Here is a 22,436-nt window from a genome sequence, read left to right as displayed (position 1 = left end):
TTACACCATCGGTGGTGTGAACGTTCTAATCAACACAGTCTAACAGTTAACACCGTGCTTCGTGTGACTTTCACACCGGCAGTGTTGAAAATTTTAACACCAAATCATTCACACCACAACGTGGACTTAAAATTTTTTATATTGTTTAGATGTAATTAACAATCTCAAAGTTTTAGATTATACGTTAGAATATTAAAATGAAAATTATGATTATAAAATCAAACTAATACGTTGAAAAATTTACTAAATTAACATAAATATATAGTAGAGATTAATATTAATAAATTAAATAAATCAATATCATTTAATTTAAAAAATTCATATAAATTTATTTAAGAAATAATATTTAATAAATTAATATAATCAAATTATAAGTTTAAATTTAATTAATTACTTTTATTATAACATTTAAAATTTTTAATAAAGGTAAACACTTTAAACCATTTGAGTAGTTTAAAATTTCAATTACAGTTACTATTCACTTATAGCTACAATTTAATATTATCACTTATTAATTATCATCATTAATTAATTCACATTATAAAATAAATAATTCATAAAAAATGTAATATTAGTTTTGATCGCCCACAATTGAATTTTCACGATAGTATCAAGTCTTTTATACATTTCTAAATATTAATTTTCACAAAATTCTTATTTATCGATCTACTTTTTAATCACGATAATAAACTATTTATTACACCACTAATTTAGCATTGTGATTATATATAAACAAATTCATGTAAAATTATTTGTATTATATAGTTATTATTGTGTTTAATTACACAACACTTTACTAAGCAAATTTTTATCATGAATTTGAGGTTATTTAGTATATTATGTATATGTAAATATATACCTTGACAAAGACAGTACATAGGTGTATGCAATGTTTAATCAGGATATCACTTCTAAGTCATCGATTATTCTTTTGTAACGGGGTAAAATTTAATTTATCATCAAGGAAAATCGTGGTTTCCCACGGCTGGTCAGTTACCCGAGCCGAAATTCCAAATAAGTACCCGTTAGAGGTTTTCGACTTGTCGCCGGGTGCGCTAATTGAAGAAGCTCGGACTTCTATCCCAAAATTAATTAAGTGGGGAGGCCATTTTCCGGAAGTTGCCGAAAATGGCCGAGCTGAAAATATATAACCACAGGACAGCAGCAAAATCAAAAAGGAGTCGGTCGAGCCGACAAGCTTAACGGTCGTCCGTCTGCCGTGAGCCTTATCCAGAAGACCGGAAACCAAGGAAAGACCAAGGGAAGCTAGGTAGACGCCAAGGGTATCATGCGGCGAATAAGTGCAAAGTTTAGTGTTAATATCGGAGTGCTGTGCGTAAATTAATTCTCGGCAGGTAAGCCAGAATTATTAAATTAATTAACATCGAGAATAAAGTTATCAGAAGTGTTAACAACTTTGCGTCTTCAATAGAGCTAATTCTCGGCGGGGGAAGCCAGAATTGATTGTAAAGAAATAAAATAATAATTAACCACGTGTTTGGTCAAATAATTCTCGGCAGCGAAGCCAGAATTTATTAATCATTAATTATAAATTAAGGAAAATTTTCTCGGCAGGAAGCCAGAAATCAGAATCGTTATTAAGTCGTTGCTATATGATAATGTAGTCGATATTAATTAATAAGAAAATTATAGTAGCTAGTAAGACTGAAAATTTAATTCCGTAATCAAGTGCTGTGAAAAAGTGATAAGAAATTTTAAGAATTAAATATTTAACTTTGAGTAAACCATTGATGTCAGTAAATTAATAAAATTGTTAAAAGAAATCAAAATTGAATGCGAAGAAAGAAAGACACGAATCAGAGAGAGATAGACTGAGACGCGCGAAGTAGAGAAGGATAGCGTCAGTTACTCGAGTCAGAAAATCTATCATTTGATGGAAATTTTTACTGGGAAATTTTTGTGAATTAAAGTAAATGGATATATAAAAGAGAAAATTAAAAATAACTAAAAATAAAATTTTAGGGGGAAATTTTTGAGAAAAAATTAAAGCGTGTGTGTGATTTAAGTCCAGTGGACAGTAAATTGATTAAATAAAACGTGTGTGTGTGTGCGATATAAAATGATTCCAGGGGAATTTTTAATTAATTATTTTGAAATAATTAGATCCAGGGGATCTGGCAAGTTGCCGACTTTGTTTTAATATAGATCCAGGGGATCAGGCCGGTGGCCATTATAAATAAAGTCCAGGGACTGATTTTATTAAGATCCAGGGGATCAGGCAGGTTGCCAAAATTGTATAAGTCCAGGGAACTCAATTTTAAATAGATCCAGGGGATCACGCCAGTGGCCAATTAAATATTTTAATTCATAAAGTCCAGGGGACTAATTAATCACTGTAATAAAGTCCGGTGGATTCCGTTAGTTAATAAAATAATTATAAGTGAAGTAAAACCCGGTGGGTAAAAGTCTTTTGTGATAAATAAAATTGTTAATTATATTGATTAAAATATTGTGTGATAAATTTAATTCCTCATCCTTCCTCACTCTTGTAAAATTCAACGACCCTGAATTTTCTAAAATTAACATCTCCGGTTCTGGAAGGCCGAGTCTTATCTTCCAGTGGCGCCCTTATTAAGATCAATTAATTAAGGGGCCAAATTTAGCAAGGTTGGAAATTACCCTGTTACTGTTTAATCGAATGAATTATTGAAGATAAACCATTATGATTAATAATTTGATTAAAAAATAGATTTACTTGTAATTTCAGAGATATGCATTTTATAATTAGTACTTTATTCTTATTTAAAATAAATTTTTAATTAAAACAAAAAATATCATTTACTTTAAAACAACGTTTTTCATAATCAAATTTTAGTACACACTACATTATATACTTAATACCGTTGGAAAGCTGCGAATCTATTAAAAAAATTCCGAGAATATATCGACAGTACACCCTCAAAACTCCGCAAAAACTCCAACAAAACTCCTTGTCGAAGCCGTTAAAAGTCTAACGATACACCGACGAAACTCTGTAAAAACCCTAGCAAAACTCCGAAGAAACACCGACCAAATTCGAAGAAAACACGAGAGAAACCTTGTCTCGTAACTACACAAAAAACGCCGCCCTTCTACCATCAAAACACCGTCGTAACTCCGTCGATACACTGTGGAAGCACTGTAAAGGAGTTAACACCGTAGAAACTCTGTGTTTTCACCATGTTTCTACAGTGTTGTCAATACCGCTAGGGTTTAATCAAAAAACATAAATATTCTGTATAATAAAATAATATTGTTATATAAAGTAATGCGATCTTTTGAATTAATAAAAAGTAATAACTTGAACTAAACTTCAAACCATGAGTACTGCGGTTTTCATAAGACAAGTTTTCTCTTGCCCATCTAACAATGTTTTTCAATTCTTGAGCAAGTCTGCTCTCAAGATTGATAGGTGTTAGTGTCTTTTTCTACGTTTGTGTCTTGCTGCAAATACTTGTGTGACCAGATTTAAATTGCAAGCCTAGTGCAAGCTTTAGACAAGAAATTCATGCCACTTTATAACTCTATTTTGAAGGAAGACTATAGTTGAAAATAGTTGCGCATGGCTTGCTCAAGATCTGCTCAAGGCTCAAAATTGACTTTGACCCTTCAGCAAATCTTGAGTAAGCTTTGCGTAAGTACCTACTGTAGTTTACTGGAGTAAGAAATTGATCAAACACGTTTTCACTGCATCGGGTTCAAGATATTTTTAATATTCTTGCGTACGGTACCATGAGCAAGACACACACAAATCTTGAAATAGGTTCCGTGATACACAATTTTGCGAAAAACACATACGTAGAAAAAGACACGAGCAGCTAGGAGTCTTGCTCAAGATACTTACTTCATAATCTTGCTCGAACACGTGTTATTAGGGTGGATTTACGCAGAGGTTCTCCCACTATTTTTTTAGTACTCTATCCTTGTCTTAAAATTATTTCAGAAATTTTATTATAATTGTAAGTTTAGCAAATATTTGGGCACATATGCATTTTATTCATTATAAATTCAGCTATCTTAGAAATATCCGAGCGGAATTTTATCTGTACTTTTTTAATTTAATTAATTTTATAAACGGTCGAAACAGTAAAATTTTTCAGGATTATGAACAAAAAAAAATTTTTTTTTAATAGATTAACTTTTTTTTAAAAAACTGCACTGATTGAATTTAAAACTTTACAAACCATAAAAAGAGCATCATTTCATTTGAAATTTAAATAATATATTGTAACGTATCTTTTTAACTTAATACTTAGATAACTCGATTAAACGTACGAAAAATTTACACGTAACTTCTACTAAATAAATTTCCTCAAATACTCAAACTCAAAATACACAAATCGGGCTACGTTACACTTCGCCCACCGATCACTCCTCTCATTTTCTCCAGATCCTGACGGGCGCCAGCCGACTTTTATTTCCCCGGTATCGGCAACCGGTCTAAACGTACACGTAAATTAAAATCTATTATCTAAATCCTTCGGAGATGAGAGAAATGAACGGCGGTAGCGGCATGTCCTGGTGCGCTCAGTATGCTAGGTTGTGGAGAGAGAGTCGCGGTTCTTTTACGCGGAAGAAGCCGATTAATTAAAATTAAATTAAACAAAACAAAGTAAAGAAAAACTACATAAAATATCGCAAAGAGGACGCGAGAGTGACGCGAAGGTCCCAATCGGCTCGCGGTCGAGTACTCTCGGTCCCTCAGACAAATAAATACCTGGGTATGACATCGGGAACCTCTCGTGGACGACGAATCACAACACTTAACACAATTCTAGATAATACTAAAATTAAAATAAATAATGCGGTAACTCAAGACGGCAAAATCACGACAAACGGCTCCAAAACTCAACATAGAGAGCCACAAGCTCCAAACGGCATCAGCCAAGGGTGTGGTCAAGGCCTATCTTTTCGGCTCTCCGACTCACAACCACTCGCTTCAAGACCCAAAACTCGACTACTGGGTCGACTCGTACTCGAGCGACTCCAAAGTCCAACTCCCGGACGCCATGGTCAGTTCTCAACTCCCGTGCTCTCGTCTCCTACTCCATTCATGTCTCCTCTCTACTACTCCCAGTCACTCTCACATTCTCGCCTGTCCATCCATTCTTCCCCCACCGCATACAAGCCGCGGACTCGTGGGTCTTCCCGCGGTATCACTCCCCGTGATATCCGGAGTTAGCGAATCTTTGGCTTCCTCGAGCATCGCAAACGAGGCCTGCCATTCCCAAATAAACGCAAACGTACCCCAGCTAACTCCGGGTACCAACTCGCAGGGGCGGCGACATCTCAGTCGCTCCTCCGTGATCACCACGTCAACCCCGAGAGCTAAGCCTAGGCCTAGTCGTCATCATTGGTCGGGAGGCACGGTATCTTGGCCACTATCCGCAACACAGCTAGACATCCCTCGTTGAATCCACGCTCAACCACACAGACACTCCAACACAGACAACATAACGTACCCATACTCGTACTCTCCACACACTTACTTCACCGCACACGTAGTCCATACTCTCTACTCACTATTCCCTACACTCAACTCAACACACGTACTAACTCTATCACTCTCTAACACACAGACTCACGCTTACTCCCCCTCTAACTCCATCTCCTCGACAATGTAACGTCACAATATATATATATATATATATATATATATATATATATATATATATATATATATATAAGTATCGAATTCATTCAAACTTTTAGTGTTAAAAAAATAATTTTTTTTTTTAAGCTTAGTCTTGAGTAATAAATAGTACTGAATAGCTTTAAATAAAAGAATAAATGTGTGTACCCAAATGCGTGTGGTGGCCGAGCAGGCTAAAGCACAGGACTTGAACTACTCTTCTATTAGTTGTGATGGGTCTGCAGTTCAAGTCCATCATACTTCGGAAAAAATAAACATTTCTTCTTTATCGAAGTTAAAAAGTTAGGAATAACGTAAATTCCTTGGTTCGACTAATTTTTATTGTGTATTTATAATTTTAAATCGCTTCAAATACTTTCTAATCATGAAGCCAAATTCAAAAGTATTAAAGTTTTATGATTTTGAATCACTTCAAATACGTTATAATCTCAGGGGTGATTTAAAAGTATTCGAATTTCGAAATTTTGAATCGTTTCAAATACTTTTCACGGAAAAAAAATTCTCGAAATTTTTATGATCTTTTTATCGTATTTTTTATTGTATAAAATTGTAACGCTGGACCAGGCTCTCCAAATAATAGTTTTTACTATATACTATCGTATATTCTATTTAATAAATATTCTTAACATATTAATATATTAACATAAAATATTAATAAATAATACTAACAACAGTATGATGACCAATACTATAGAGCAAATTATACAAGTCTGGTTCATAAAGTTAACAATACGAGTATCGTAAAATTGAACAGTCGATAATGTAAAAATTCCGCCCCTACGAACGAAAAACAGGAGGTTGCTGACTGATGCAGTCAGTGAGAAAATAGAGAATAAAAAGAATTGAAGGAAGATTGTTGAGGACACGTTACGTCATTCCATCATCTTAGGATTTCACGTCATGTCTCTTGACCAGATTGTCAAATGAGTACAATGCTGGTCATTAATTCCTTTAGGGTAGTATAGCATCGGGAATAAAAACATCTCGAAAAATGAACATATGTATACTTTTTTTATGCAAATGAAAAAATACAAAAAAAAATAAATTGTAAAAATAAAATGCAATATTTAAAAATTTATGTATATTAATAAAATGTAAAATTATAAATATAGATTGTAAAATAAGTAAATGAAAAAAAGTCCCTATAAAAAAAATCTCTAGATTTATAAATTACTAAAAGAAATATGGTCAATATTTAAAAATTTGTAAATAATTCTTACGTCCATATGAAAATATTTATATTTAAAAAAAAAGTTAATAAAAAAAAATTGCTATAAAAAAAAAATATTTTGATCGTAAAGCACACTCTAATGCTTCGCATCATGAGTCGTGCAAAAAATTGCTACAAAGAAACAATTGCATAACTAAACATGTACTTAAAAAAAATATGTAAAAATAAACAACTCTACAAATAAAATATCTATAAAAAATCGCCTGGTTTTGAACATCTCTATAAATAATCACATATACAATTAAATATCTGGAGAAAGTATAACCTCTAAAAATGACAGTAGTGTCACCACGTGCTCATAATAATGAATAAGTTTATGCTGTAATATGGGTCATTCCATGTCAAATCGACCAATGGTTGGAATCGACCCCTTTTGGTTGGGCGAATTTTGGTCCGAAGTTTCCTATTACCATATAACGCAATTCTGCCGGAGGAAAAAAATTTGAAAATTTTTCTTCAAAAGTTATGCAAAATTCAAAATTTAGCGATTTTTCCAGTTCTTCAACTTTATAATGTCAATATCTCGAAAACTACGATGGTGACAATAACGATCCAAAGCTTTTTTTGAAAGGGATATTTGAGGCTACGAAAAAAAAATATTCCAATAAAAAATTTTGAAAAATGACAAATTTGTCGAATTTTGAATTCTCTAAATTTGTCAAAAATGACGATCGACATAAAATTTTTGGGTCAATTTTTTTTGTATAACACCTTGTACTTATTTCAAAAGATTCTGAAATTTTCAGAACTGTGTTTTTTGTTTTTGCATAAATATTAATTTTTGAATTTTGAAAAAAAAAAAAAATTTTTTTTTTTCTTGATCATTTTGTTAAGTAAAGTTTAGCAATTACGTAATTGAGTAAGTTTCAGCACTAAAAATTTGACTTATTGACAGAATAATGTGAAAAATACAGTCATTGACGATTATATTCTTATTTATTTGATATCTATTGATTGTATTTTTTGCTTATTATAAAATATGAATTTTTGAATTTTATTAAATAACTTTTTTTTTTTCTATTTTTTAGTTAAGTTGAGAAATCAATCAATTTTGTCAATTTCAGCAGTAATAATTTTGCTTATTGACATAATAATGTGGAAAAAGACCATTACTGATGGGTATATTCTAATTTATTTGATATCTATCAAATAAATAAGAATATAACTGCCAATGATGGTCTTTTTCACATTATTATAACAGTAAGTGAAATCGTTACTGCTGAAATTGACTCAATTACGTGATTTGTGAACTTTACTTAATAAAATGATCGAGAAAAAAAAAATTTTTTTTTTTTTTTTAAATTCAAAAATTAATATTTATGCAAAAACAAAAAACACAGTTCTGAAAATTTCAGAATCTTTTGAAATAAGTACAAGGTGTTATACAAAAAAAAATTGAGTCAAAAATTTTATGTCGATCGTCATTTTTGATGAATTTCAATAATTCAAAATTTGACAAATTTGTCATTTTTCAAAATTTTTTTTAAAAATATTTTTCTTTTCATAGCCTCAAGTATCCTTTTCAAAAAAAATTTTGGATCGTTATTGTAATTATCATAGTTTTCGAGATATTGAAAGAATAAAGTTGAAAAACTGAAAAAATCTCGAAATTTTGAATTTTGCATAACTTTTGAAGAAAAATTTTCAAATTTTTTTCCTTGGGCAAAATTGCGTTATATGGTAATAGGAAAATTCTGACCAAAATTCGTCCAAATCTAAAGGGGTCGATCCCAACCATTCGTCGATTTTACATGGAATGACCCATATGTAAGTATTTGAAATATAAGTACTGATGACAAAAAAGATAGATTTTATTTAAGGAAGCAATAAAATAATGATCATTTATTTTATAATTTGTAATTTTTTAACTTCCCGCTAAGAAAGTCGACGATTTTCGAAAAATTCGGGAAGTTATTGTTTTCACCCCGATTTGCGAAAATCGAAATTTTATTACATGTCGACGTTTTGAGGTGTTTTAAGGTCCTAGGAAGCTATTCTGACTATTTTCAAAATGATGTCCTTGTCTGTATGTATGTGTGTGTCCTCTCAAACGAATCATCTGATTAAGATGGCTAAAGCGGCAATCGACGTGTTTTATTGAGTTCTAGAGCTGATTAGATTTTGAAGTCGATCGCATAAGTTGTTTCCGAGAAATCAATAAAAAACTAAAAAAAATAGTATATTACACATCTAGGGAAGTAAAGTAAGAAATGTCTCAGATCACATGTAATTGTTGAACGAGGCGAAGCCGACTTCAACAAACATGTGATCTGAGGCTTTCTTATATACTTCCCGTGGTGTGTATACTATTTTTCGCGTCGACGGAGACGGAAAACGGCAACTTCGTTTTGCACAGCGGGACAAAAGTTGACGCTTTCCGCCCAGAGGCGAGAAAAAATATTTGATAGTTTATGGTAAAACGAGTCGGATCTAGAATTACGATACTTGTATTGTAAATTTTTATAGAATTATATGTCCGTGTATGAGATGTTGTTATGAGGTATAACTTTTTTAGCACTGAACCAAACGATTTGATCCAAGTTGCGTTCAAAAGCGAACCATTTATTTGAATGATGTATCCAAGGTCATTATAAATCGAAATTCAATAGATTTTTTGAATTTATTAATGATATTTATGTTCGATGTATATTTGGCACGAGACTCGACCACGTCTCTTGAATTTTTCTATAAGCACTTAGAAAAAAAAATCGGTCTGTGAGTTGACCCTGCGGGCCAGCCCCAAAAATTCTTGCTGTTTACGAGCTCAAGGAGCTTAAAAAATTGTTGTGAATACATTTTCGAGCTCTTCGAGCTCAAAAATACTATTGTTTGCTTTTGTTTTCGAAAAAAAACGTTTTTTACCATTTTTTCTCCAACGATATATCTCGAATAAACTAACCGATTGAGACGGTTAAGGTGGGAATCGACGCGTTTTATTGAGTTCTACAGCTGATCAGACTTTAAAATTAATTTATGTAGTCGTTTTTGAGAAATTCCGAAAATACTAAAAAAAAAATTTTTTTTTAATTCTTTCAACAACGGTTTCTCTTGAACGAATTAACCGATTTTGATGGTTGAGGTGGCATTCGATGCGGCTTATGAAGCTTCAGAGCCCAGTCGATTTAGGAATCAATCCATCGAGCACATTACAAGTTATTGAAAAAAAACATTTTTGAAAAAAGTTGATTTTTGGAATATCTCTGAACAAGCTCTACTGATCAATCTTAATTTTTTCAGCTTTTAGATATTGACAACCCGCGTCGAATGACACATGATAAAATCGGTTCATCTATTCAAAAGTTATAGATATTTACATACGTACGTACGTACAAACATACTATGACAGAGAGACTAATCTTGCCAAGTCTGGTCGCATCTAGTATTATAGTCGAATATTAGGGCGCCACTGGAAGATGGACTCGGCCTTCCAGAACCGGATGTTGGAGGATTTTATTTTAATTAATTTAAATTAATTTGTTACTCAGGGTCGTTCGTAATATTTTGTGAGTGAGAAGAGGAATCGTAGAGTAGGCTGAAATAATGTTAATTCAAATTTTATTTAATTTAAGCACCTTGCTTTATTTCATTACCTTTTGACAATAATTATTTCCTTATGACAAACTAAATTCCTCGTCCCCTGGACGGTTACTTATGGCAAACTAAATTCCTCGTCCCCTGGACGGTTACTACACCCACACACCCACACACCCACTTAATTTATCTCAATTTAAAAACATCCCCTGGATGTATAATTATTTAAAATAAACTTAACATGTCCACCGGACCTAAATCACAGACACAGTTTTCTTTACTTAATATTTATTGACTCTACTTTACTTTATTTAATTCATGACTTCATTTCTTTTACTCAATTACTAAACTCGACATAAAAATTTCACCAATAAAATTTCCAGTATAAAAATTTCACAACTATTTGATTCTTATTTATTTTCCCTGATTTATTTAATTCATTTATTAATTTTCACTGTCTTATTTAATTCAATTATATTTATTAATTAATTAATTTTGGTTTTATTTTAATTATTAATTAATTAATTTTCCACTGATAATTTTCCCATTAATATCCAATTCCAAAATTTATATATAATTAATTTACTCCAAATTTCTGATAATTATTTTTACTCAACTTAATTTACTGACAAAATAATCCATTCTTAAGCTTTAATCGAGACAAATTTATCGTAATTTTCTAGCGTCTTACTTTTGATTTTATAATTTAAATTAGAATTATTTTAACATTATTTTATAATTATTTTATGACTAACTTTTCGACTAGAATTACGTCTTAAATTGACTAGAACATTCGGCCGGTGAATTGGCGTCGCAAGGCCTTAATTTACGATCTTATACGCGGACAATTATTGTCTAGAGCGGCCGACAGGCCTGAATACTTTTATTAAGTTATTGAATTTAATTGAATTTAATTATCAAATAATTTACGCGGAAAAATTTATTTTATTCCAGCCGAGAGGCCTCGAATGGAATAAATTTCGAGTTATGACAGAACGACGAGTACACGGCAAAGATTTTACAGAAATTTCGAGACGCGTGGTTGAACTAGCCGACGGGACTTGTGCTACCAAACTGATTCACGTAACCAGCAGAAAGATATTATGTAAATTAATTATAACGAATTCGGCCCTCTAATAATTAAATCAGAGGCCTTAATTAATTATAATTTTTACCTTGAGATAACTCCAAAAGATGAGTTGTGGTTGTACCCGGTCGTCTACTTCTTGAGCCTTTTCTCACGGCTTACAAATCTCCCCGTACTCTCTCTCGTCTCTCAGCTCGTAAGTTTATTTTATCAAAATCTGTCAAGGAACAGTACGCATTAATATTTTGTTAAATTATTAACTATTGTAATTATCAGCCTAAAGGCCTAATAATTTATTAACAAATTAAATATTAATTAATCAATCGCCTCGTTCCACGTGAAGCGTGAACGGACATATATATTTACCTTGATGATGTTCAATTTGCGTCCGGTGTTCTCGCCGTCTGGACAACTCTCTCCTTCTTTCTCGTTCCGCAGTCCATTATATCATTTCACTCCCGTTCACTATTCCGGAAACCTATTCCCACTTTCTTAGACTAAGGAAATGACGAACGGACGGGCCTTAGTGATACATGCGACACCCGGTGACTAGTCGCAATACTACTCGTAACTTACGAGGTCATCGGCCGGTCATTGGCGGGAACGAAATTCAAATTCAAATTAATTTAATTATTCATGTTTATTAAATTTACCCTGTTACAATACACTCGGGCATCATCTTAAAATTAGTCAAAATAGCTACCTAGAACCTCAAAACGTCAAGATCTTTTAGAGATTCGATTTTCGAAAATCGGACCGAAACCAATAACTTCCCGAACTTTTGAACATTCGCAATTTTCTTAGCGGGAAGTTAAAAATGTTGTTCTGAAATGATGCACCCTAATATACATGTATATATTTTTTTTTAACAGTTACTATTACAAAAAGTCGGTGCACCACGAGCGTCCGTTGCAGAATATTATGTTCAAAAAGCTAGCCCAGGATTATGGACACATATGGCACGGTTCTCGCTCTCTGATGTTGCTGAAGGTGTTGAGAGATTACTTAATGGCAGCCTCGATATATTAATAGCGGATACTCCAATATTGGATTATTATCGTGCAACCGATGATGGCTGTAGACTGAGTAAGATTGGTGAAACAATTAATGAGGATACTTATGCAGTGGCTTTGACTAAAGGTCACCCTCTTCAAGAAAGTATTTCAAAGGTCATTGCAAACTATACAGCTAACGGTATGCTAGATATTTTACAAGAAAAATGGTGAGAAAAATTATTTTCCCTTATATCCCAGGTAGGAAAAAATAACAAGCGCAGGCTTGATCCAAGTTAACGCTGTCTGGTTAAATTATGAGGTGGTGGCCTCGGGCCATCCTAGCAGCTAATCCTGACAACCAAGCCTGGGTCTAGCGTTGGGAAAAAAAATTACCAAGCCTCACCCAAGGCAATATTTAAAATAATATTAAAAATTGAAAAATAGAATAATTCGAATAATAATGCCGACCCGAGTCAAAATTAAAAAAGTAATTTGAGCCTCAATAGCCTCAGGTCTTTTGATGTTAGACTTACCATTGAATATAATCTGTTATTCAAGTTCTCAATACCCTAAAAGAGAGCATGATGTAGTAAATTACTTTTTAAAAAAATTTTTCAACCTTCCAAGGCCTACTATACTTTCAATTTGTAACTTTGAATGAGCTCAATTCTGTAGTATGATATCATTGTTACTATAATAGCTGTGTTGTAAGTAGATAAAAATATTTCCAACTGGACGTGCGGCAGCGATTATGCTTCAGATTCGTTAGGTATTGGTTTTGAATTCTGTTGCCAGCAGATTATTTCTCAGCAGTTTTTTTCTTAAAATTTTCCATTTTTCAGTACATTATTCGTATTTATTGTTATTATAAAATAATTAATTATTAAGTATATATTAATGAGTCAAATACTCTAATGATTCAATTCGAATTTCAAATCACTTAGTACTATTCTTCTCGAATACTACTCACATAACTTTAATTATTATTATTAATAATTTAGATTTCATCATTTTTAATTTTACAATAAAACAGTTTTTACTAAGAACCCCCTTCAGTCTCAATCTAGCCCCATCGGAACAGCTATCTATGGCCCCCACTCAAGCACAGAACATTCTAGAAGCCGGCTCTCGGGTATAAAAAAGGAGACTGACATCGAAAGCGTATTCAATATTCGCCAGTCTAACTGTTTATAAGCTCCGTTCTATAGAATGAAATCTTTGGACAACACACAAGTTTATCAAATCTAATTCTACTGCTAAAATATCCTAGCACGCGAGGCCTTGTTATTTCTCATCATAATTAAATTAATCAGCTCTTTTTAGGGTTATTTCACTCAGCGTAGTCTTTTTCAAGTCCACGTAAGCTCTTTTTAAGAATTCTTTTTAAAAATGGTTCTTCCCGAGTAGAATCCTGGCTAATGAAGATGAGTTTAGAGCCAGTGACTAGCTCAGCGTTACTAGCTAGCAGATTTAGTTAATAACGAGCTCACCGATGGCTAATTTTTTTTTCAAGAATATTTTAAGCTCACCAACATCTCGTGAGTGAACAATATTTATTATTTACAGATGGCGCTGTATGCAAATGAAATCTTGACTCGTCATTACCTCACAGCTGGCTCAAAATAATTGGTTATAGATGGCACTGTTTTAGAATAAAAAATTGCTCACTATAAGCTAATAGCTGGCCATTATCTATTATTTACAGGTGGAGCTGTACAAGAATGAAATCTTGACTCATTATTATATCATAGTTGGCTCGGAATAATTGTTTATCGGTGGCGTTGTTTTCAAGTCAGAAGACGACTCACTACAATCTGATAGTTGGCCATTATTTATTATATACAGATGGCACTGTTTTGAAATAAAACGCTGGCCTATCATTACCTCACAGCTGGTTCAAAATAATTATTTATAGATAGCGCAGTTTTGAATTCAAAAAACGACTCACTGTAAACTCATTGCTGCCACTATTTATTATTTACGAATGGTGCTATATAAAAAGAATATGCTAACTCGTTATTGATTCTTAACCCTAGACTGGTCAACGTATGAGGGTGACGCCGCACTTGATTCTATTATTTTTATTACAATTACATTTTTTACTAAAACGGTTTGAAAAAATTTAACTTTGTTCTTTAAATATTTTAGAATATTTAAAAATTTTTTTTGAGCATGTTTAAAAACATAAAGTTGCTGTAAAAAAAATTAAAAAAAAAAAAGTGACGGATTTGCGGGACTGTTTTCATCACTTGACCCGAGTCGTAAGTAGATTTTCACTCGCGGCATTGCCGTCTTTGGTGTATGTCCCCTCTTTCCTACTTCTCATGTTCATGCGCAGACTGTTACCGGCTGTTATTGTGTTTGAAAGGTTATGTAGAGGCAAATAGTTACTTTTATTAATAAACATTTTTAAAAGCTCGGCGACTAAGAAAATAATTTTTTAATTTGTTTCTTAATTTAATTTATAATAAATTTATTAAATTATTCTTTTCTATCCACTATTAAAATATTTATATCTACTGCCGAAGGCATTAACCTATGTTTACGTGATATTGTTATTTATAAAAAAAATAGTTGAGTTTTTTTTTAAGTTAAATAAAATTAAATACTAGCAAAATTTAATTGAAAAATTAGTTTGTTAGATTTGTTTAAATAACTGATTGTTTTAAACAGAGTTTAAAATTAACAAAAATAAAGTTGAAAATTTTTTTTTATGCTCGAATTTTTTACGATATTCCCGCCGGAAATAATACACCAATAGTTAAGAGCCAGAGCGATCAGAAAACGTCGCACTCTCAAAAGCATTGCGGCGATTCCTTCATCACTTGACCAAAGTCGTTAGGTCGCATTTTTTGACCAGTCTAGGGTTAACCGAATAATATTTTTTGTTCAATATAACCAATTTATAATCAGCTTAATGAGCATCAACTATACGAAAACAATAGATCAACCTAACCTTAAATAAGTATAGACAGTGCAGCATAAAAATATAATTGTAACTCATGAGTATCTTGTGGTTGTCTAACAAAAATTAGTTACAGATAGAGCTGTACAAAAAAAAATTTCACCTAATCAGTATTTTATAGTTATCTCGTCGCTAATAGTTACAGATGATGCTAGATAAAATTGTAACTGTGACTCATCAGTATCTCATGGTTATCACGTCGCTAATATTTACAGATGGCGCTACATAATAACGTAACTTTAACTCATTAGCATATCATGGTTATCTCGTCACTAATACTTACAGGTGGAGTTATATAAAAAATATAATTGTAACTCATCAGCATCTCATGGTTGTCCAGCCGCGATTAGCTACAGATGTTGCCACATAAAAATATAAATGTAACTCACCAGTATTTAATAGATATCCAGTAATTATCAGTTATAGATGGAGCTACTTAAAAAATAAATTTCACATCACCAATATCTTATAGTTGTCTAGTCACTATTAGTTACAGATAGCACGACATCAAACATATACGGATCATCGAATAGTTGTAGAGTCTAACCAGCTGTAGCAGCCCAGTGGATATCACGCGAGACTTGTAATCCCATGGATCCAGGTTGAACTCCCGTTGCCGCCTAACTGGACATCACGGTTAATTCAAGAATAGGCCCACAAAAAAAATCTAAATATGAATTGTAAACTGACAAACGTACAAGTAAAGCCAGTGTAAAATAAAAAAAAATTGTTTTTTTTTTTTTTTTTTTTTTTTTTTTTTTTTTCAAAATTGACGAGTCATCATGAACTCATATTTTTTAGCTAACCACTGGCTACTTTTCATATCTTGTCATTAGCTCAAATTTTCTAGCCAGCAATTCGATATTTATAATTGCACTTTCACTGACTCATTGTTATAACCTAGCTATTGGATATAAGTTCGAATCTTTCCTCTAGCTTGTTCTGATCAGTCAGCCATCGGCTAAGATGGCGTTACATAGTGAGGTTACGGCTGGTTAACTATAAATTTTAATTCTACTCGGGTTTACAGGAATATCTAAATTCTCAAGCACAACTCAAAACTCTTCTTAAACGGTCCTTCTCAGGACCATAACGGTCTTTTTCAAGATTAAAAATGATTTATGACGATTTAAAACGATTGAAAATTCCAATCGTTTTTTATCCTCTTTAATCATCAATTGACGATTCATGATGATTTAGAACGATTGAAACATTTTCAATCGTCATTGATTATATTTTCTAATCAGGGATAAAATAATAATCGCTCGACCGTTGAACTCGAACACAAAACCTGACTAATGATTATCTGACACACAACAATAAATAATAATTTTAATTAATAATAATGATAATTAATTAATTAATTAATAATTTTTCTGAGGAAATAAAATTAAAAAATTTTGATGATAGTTGTGTGTCAGATAATCATTAACAGTAAATCCTGAGCATCCTATTATTTTAAGACATTTTTCTTAAAAATAAACTGAAATAAGAAATTTAAAAAATCTAAGAAAAATAGATCCTATCGTTGTCCCATTATGAGCATAGCTGGAAAAGTTGTAGAATAGGTGACAGTTTGCTGTGAAAAATTATGAAGAAAATCGATCAGTACGTGTTTTTTGTAAATCGACAATTTATAGTTAAAAGTTGAAATTTCAATAGAAGCGTGGTTAAATAGTAGTTTATCTATCGATATTTGAAATTTACTACATTTAGTGCCTATAAATGGCAGGTTATAAATCCGCGTTTATTTATTTGGTAGGATTGTTTTCAATATTTGTTGAAAATTAGAGAGAAGTCGGTAAGTGGACGAATTAAAATGATGATAAATTTTGTCACAAGATGGCTCGTTAAGTTCCTTCAATATTTTTGGTCGTTTGCTATCGCACATGTAACCAACAAATATTTTTTGATCCGATGATGACGTCACTATTAGAACGATTAGGTATCTTTTTTACCCGCTGTATCTTATCTAATATTTTTAGCTGTCGGCTATAAGCGCTAAATGCCGTAGATTTCAAGTGTCTATCACAAAAATTTTTTTTTCGATATTTTTTATCGAAAAGATATCTGAAAACAAACATTTTTTGATTCTTTGAAAATTTTGTTTAAGAACGGTTTTCAGATAATTTTGTCCCAGCTTTTCTCTGAAATAAAAGCTCTAAACGCAAAATAAAGACACAGATCCGATGCTTTACTCTATGAACTAGCGAAGTGCACTTGAATTTTTTGATAACTTCCATTTGTTTACGAGAAAAGCTTGGACAAAGTTCCTATTTAATGTACAAGTGCAACAGAGATAGTACCGTTTATCCAGTTGAGTGCGAATAGAGAAACAAATGAAAATGCGTCTTACATCACTTTTCGCCAAGTTACAGGTATTTGAAAGAAAAATCTCTTCCTTTTTCAAAATTCGATCTTTCGAAAACGATTGGAGGAAAAAATTTGAAAAAAATTATGAAGGCCTCTTTCAACCTATGCTAAAAGATAAAAAAGTTTCAAAAAAAATTCGAGGGTTCAAAAGCTTAATGGTCTGATTTGGCGTGGAACGCCTCATAGATAGCCCCACTGGGAATCGAACCCAGACCATAACGGTATCGCGGTGAGTGTTCAATCAGTTGAGCTATCCGGCACTATACTAATTCCGTTCACTTTGATCTATAAGTTATTGAGCCACACCGGCCATCGTACGGTAATACGTCAATTTAATGTAGTGGAAACCTAAACATGCAAATCTTCTCAATAAGACAATTTATAGATAAATTGAGAAAAATATAGATAGCCTGAACTGGGAATCGAGCCCAGATCATGTCGGTATCGTGCCGAGTGCTCTACCAGTTGAGCTATCCGGCACTATACTATATTCTGTTCAATTTGATCAATAACTTATTGAGCCACACCGTCCATCATATGGTAATACACTAATTTTATAAAGTGGAAACCAGTGCTCTACCAGTTGAACTATCCGGCACGATACTAAACTCATATTCATTCACCTTTCAAACCTTTTTTGGACTTTCACAAATAATTCAAGACCAAAATTACCCAAATTGGTTCAGCCGTTCGGGAGTTTTAGCGAGACTAATGAACAGCAATTGATTTTTATTTATATAGATAGATAGATTTATTTAATTTTTTATCATTTTTATTATTTATTTATATTTATTTGTATTTATATAATTCATTTTTTTCTTACGTTATTTCAATATTACATACTTTACTTATATCATTCTGTTGCGTACTTATAACTACATTTGAATTAAAATGTAGTTGCACTTCCGGCAGATAGAGACAGCACTTACTGGGGCCTAGTGTCTGTAATATTTAAACTTGATCATGCGCAGTGCAGTGCATGCGCATTAACGGTTTCCTGCCTCGTGTCGAGAAGACGGCCGCCATTATGTTTTGCTATATACAATCAAGTGGTATCACCTGTTATTATTAATTGTATCCTTTTGCGCTTATCTCGAGGAAATAAATTAAAATATCAAATAAAATAAATAAAGAAATCATCGAGCTCTAAAATTATATAATTCACACATTATAACTCATCGAAATAATAAATCAAGAACTCAAAAAAATCCAAATGATCAACGACCACGTTTTTAAAGAGGTTACTCCAACGGAAACAACTAGAGGTGCTTTATTGTTAATCATTAAATTAGTTGAAGTGCTCATATAATTAAAAGGCTCAATTTAATAATTATTTTGATTATTCCAATGCTCAATTAGTTATTTTCAATATTATTCTCGCTCGGTAGCCTCTGCAATCATGCTACCTCGTGTTCACAAACAATTTTAAATCAGTGTCATTTATTTATAAACTCATTGCAATCAATTAAACTCAGTGCTCAATTTTCTAGAGATTTATAGTAGTCCCGGCGAAAAAGTCGTCCTAAAATAAATAGTGGGGGTATAGGAAATATGTGCTAACTAATGGTAGTGGGAGGACGAATTTTTCGCTGGGACTACTATAATGTACTCAAATATTTACGCGTCTGGTGCTCATAAAATAATCGCTAAGTGTTCAATGACTAACTTTGCTCGGTAACCTCTGATTTCATGCTATTTATTATTATTACATCCTTTCAATCAACTCAGTGTTCACATAGACTCAATATAATTATTTCAATTAATTACTCGAGCTCAATTAAATAATTTACATTCAATTTATCACGTAATCATGAGCTCAAACATTCATCAGTAATAATTAATTAAATCAACGATTTAATTGTGTAACCCAGTGATATTATGTGCTGTGATAAATAAAAATATTGTTATATTTTTAAATATGCATATTTTTCGAACATCCCAATCACCAACCAGTCCTGGCATGTACTTTTTTATGACTTGGATTTTTCAGTTTTGGTTCGAGTACAAAAATTATTATAAACAAAGTATGAGTATTTTTTTAACTTTTATGGCGTGATCTTGTTGAGTATATATGTAAGAAGGGCTTCACGAAGCGAAAAATTTTTACGACAATTATTTAAACATTTTTCTTCATATACAATGAAGACGTAAATTTGAGAAAATTTCGTTAGTTAACAATCGTTTAACTAGTTGAAAAATTAACTTTAAGTAGAATTTCCAACGGGAATGAATTATTTAAAGTGTTCAGAAAACACCATAATTTTTTCAAATTAAAAAAAAACATTTTTAGCACCTTAAATAAATCAATCAATGTATCGTACTCGCTTTTGACGCCGCGCACGCAACCTCAAAATGTCGCGCGTAGACCCATTTTCAGCGTTAAATTAAAATTATAGGTAATGAAGATAGAGTTCCGGGAGATATGGGTTTTTTATTGAAAATTTTCTCCTCTTTAAGAATATTTTTTTTTTTTATATTTCTTAAATATTAGTAGTCTATGAAATATTGACAAAAAACGAGAAACCTTGTTTTTTCATCTTTAATTGCTTATAATTTTTGCAATTTTTTACGTGCTAATACACACTTTTGGCACATTTTTCTAGGCGTCATTCCGGATCCAATGAGCCATCACACCTAATTTTAAGAGCAGTATCTCTATTTTGGACCATTTTCAACTTGTTGACTAGACTATCGGTGACTACGTCAAAGCTATTGCTCAAAAAAATCTCAACGACCAACATTCGTTTTATCTCCAGAATAGCAAAAAAATCGTACATGCGCATATTTAGCAAGCAAAGCGATAGCATATGAGCTCATCGGAAAACATAAAATAATTAACATCGGATCAAACGTGCTCAATGTCCGTGCACTGGTAACCCGTAGTAAGAGTATCATCTTATCAAATGTTCCGCCAATAATCCCCCATAGCTATTTACAAGATGTCTTTGACAGACTTAAAATAAGAACAATGTCGGCTTTCTTTTTTCTTAGAATTGGCTTAAATGAACCAGGCTACTCACATTTTATGAGCTTTCGCCGACAAATATTTATAAACCTAGATGACATCACCCAATTTCCTAAGATCATTCAAATTCCATTTGAAGATACAATCTATAATATTTACTCATCGTCTGACTTACTCGTTTGCTATACTTGCCATAAAGAAGGTCACATAGCTAAAGTCTGTCCAGGTAATCCTCTAATATATAATACGGAAATCTCCCGAACTCCAGAGGAAAATACCCGCATGAGTAATCCATCTAAAGCCAAAACTACACAGCCATCAACTGAAACCAACTTACTCACTATCGTATCTATCAAAACTTTACCAACAATGCCACCTCCTAAATTCACTCCTCCCTTCCCTGTGATAAAAGATTCAACGAAACGTTCACTCCATCAATCAACATCAACAAAATCACCTGTACGATCCATTACCACCATTAAAACCAAACTAACAGGTTCGGGAATCGGAAACACGGACTCAAAGGCCACAATCAAAACCAAAAAAGCAAAAACTGAACGAGATCACATCCCTTCAGTACAATTTGACATTCCGACACCTATAAAAGAAGAACTTTTTAAAAATACCTACAAATATCCATATGACTTTGATTAGCTAAAGAATCTATTTGATAAATCGGTTGGGAAAAACACGATAAGAGAAGTCATCCATGAATGTAAAATTGACCCTAATCAAATCGAAATCATGCTCACAAAGTTATACCAATTCCTACCTACTAGAGGTTTAAACATTTGATTCACCAAACTACGAAACAAAGTCATTGAAGAATTAGAACTCGACCCAGTGGAATGATGAAATCTATTCATATCAGAAAGCGAATTCTCTGATGGTGGGCAGCTTGACATGGAATTAAATTAATAACCAGCATTCACAACTCTCCCTCAACCTATACTTCCCCAATAACTTATCCATATTCATCCTTTTATCTCCTCATACTATTGACCTATTTAACAATAAATATGAAACTCCTCCAACGGAACTTCAACAGTATATCTGCAAGATACGAATACTTGAAAATACTTACTGAAAAATACACTTCTGATATTATTTGTTTACAAGAAAGAAATTTTAAGGCAAATAATCTCATAAACCTATCTAGATATAAATGCTATTTTAAAAATGGAATTAACTCAACACACGACAGTGGAGGTGTCGTCACTTACATACATAACTTTATCCCATCTAGCCATAAAACTATAACTACTGAACTAGAAGTTGTCACTGCGTCAGTCATCTTATCTCAGAAAATTGATATATGCAACATATACATCCCAAACAGTTACGTATTATGTACCGATGAACTGAATGCCATCTTCCAACAAATACATCAGCCCTGCATCATCATCAGAGATTTCAATAGCCACAACCCGATACGGGGATCGAACAAATTCGATCCAATTAGAGGCAAAATTATTGAAGACTAGATTGACCAATCTGACTGGAACATTCTGAACAATGGAGCGTCAACTCACATATGCCTAGCCACAGGAACAGGAAATGTGATTGACTTGTCTTTATCGAGCCCTCACCTAATACATATCATGTCGTGGTAAGTAGATGACAACCCGCACGATAG

General features: G+C 32.5%; 1 protein-coding gene across 1 annotated transcript in view; it reads left to right on the top strand.

Moving 5' to 3' along the window:
* LOC103572706 (uncharacterized) overlaps window positions 1–22,436 on the top strand; it is a 94,810-nt gene that overhangs the window by 59,906 nt on the left and 12,468 nt on the right. The window contains exon 5 of the mRNA XM_053741710.1: window positions 12,375–12,724. Within this exon, the coding sequence (XP_053597685.1) occupies window positions 12,375–12,724 (350 nt within the window). The remainder of the gene's footprint in view (window positions 1–12,374; window positions 12,725–22,436) is intronic.

Source organism: Microplitis demolitor, chromosome 1, assembly GCF_026212275.2.
Source record: "Microplitis demolitor isolate Queensland-Clemson2020A chromosome 1, iyMicDemo2.1a, whole genome shotgun sequence".
Lineage (NCBI taxonomy): Eukaryota > Metazoa > Arthropoda > Insecta > Hymenoptera > Braconidae > Microplitis > Microplitis demolitor.
This window is presented reverse-complemented; position numbering and strand designations above follow the sequence as displayed.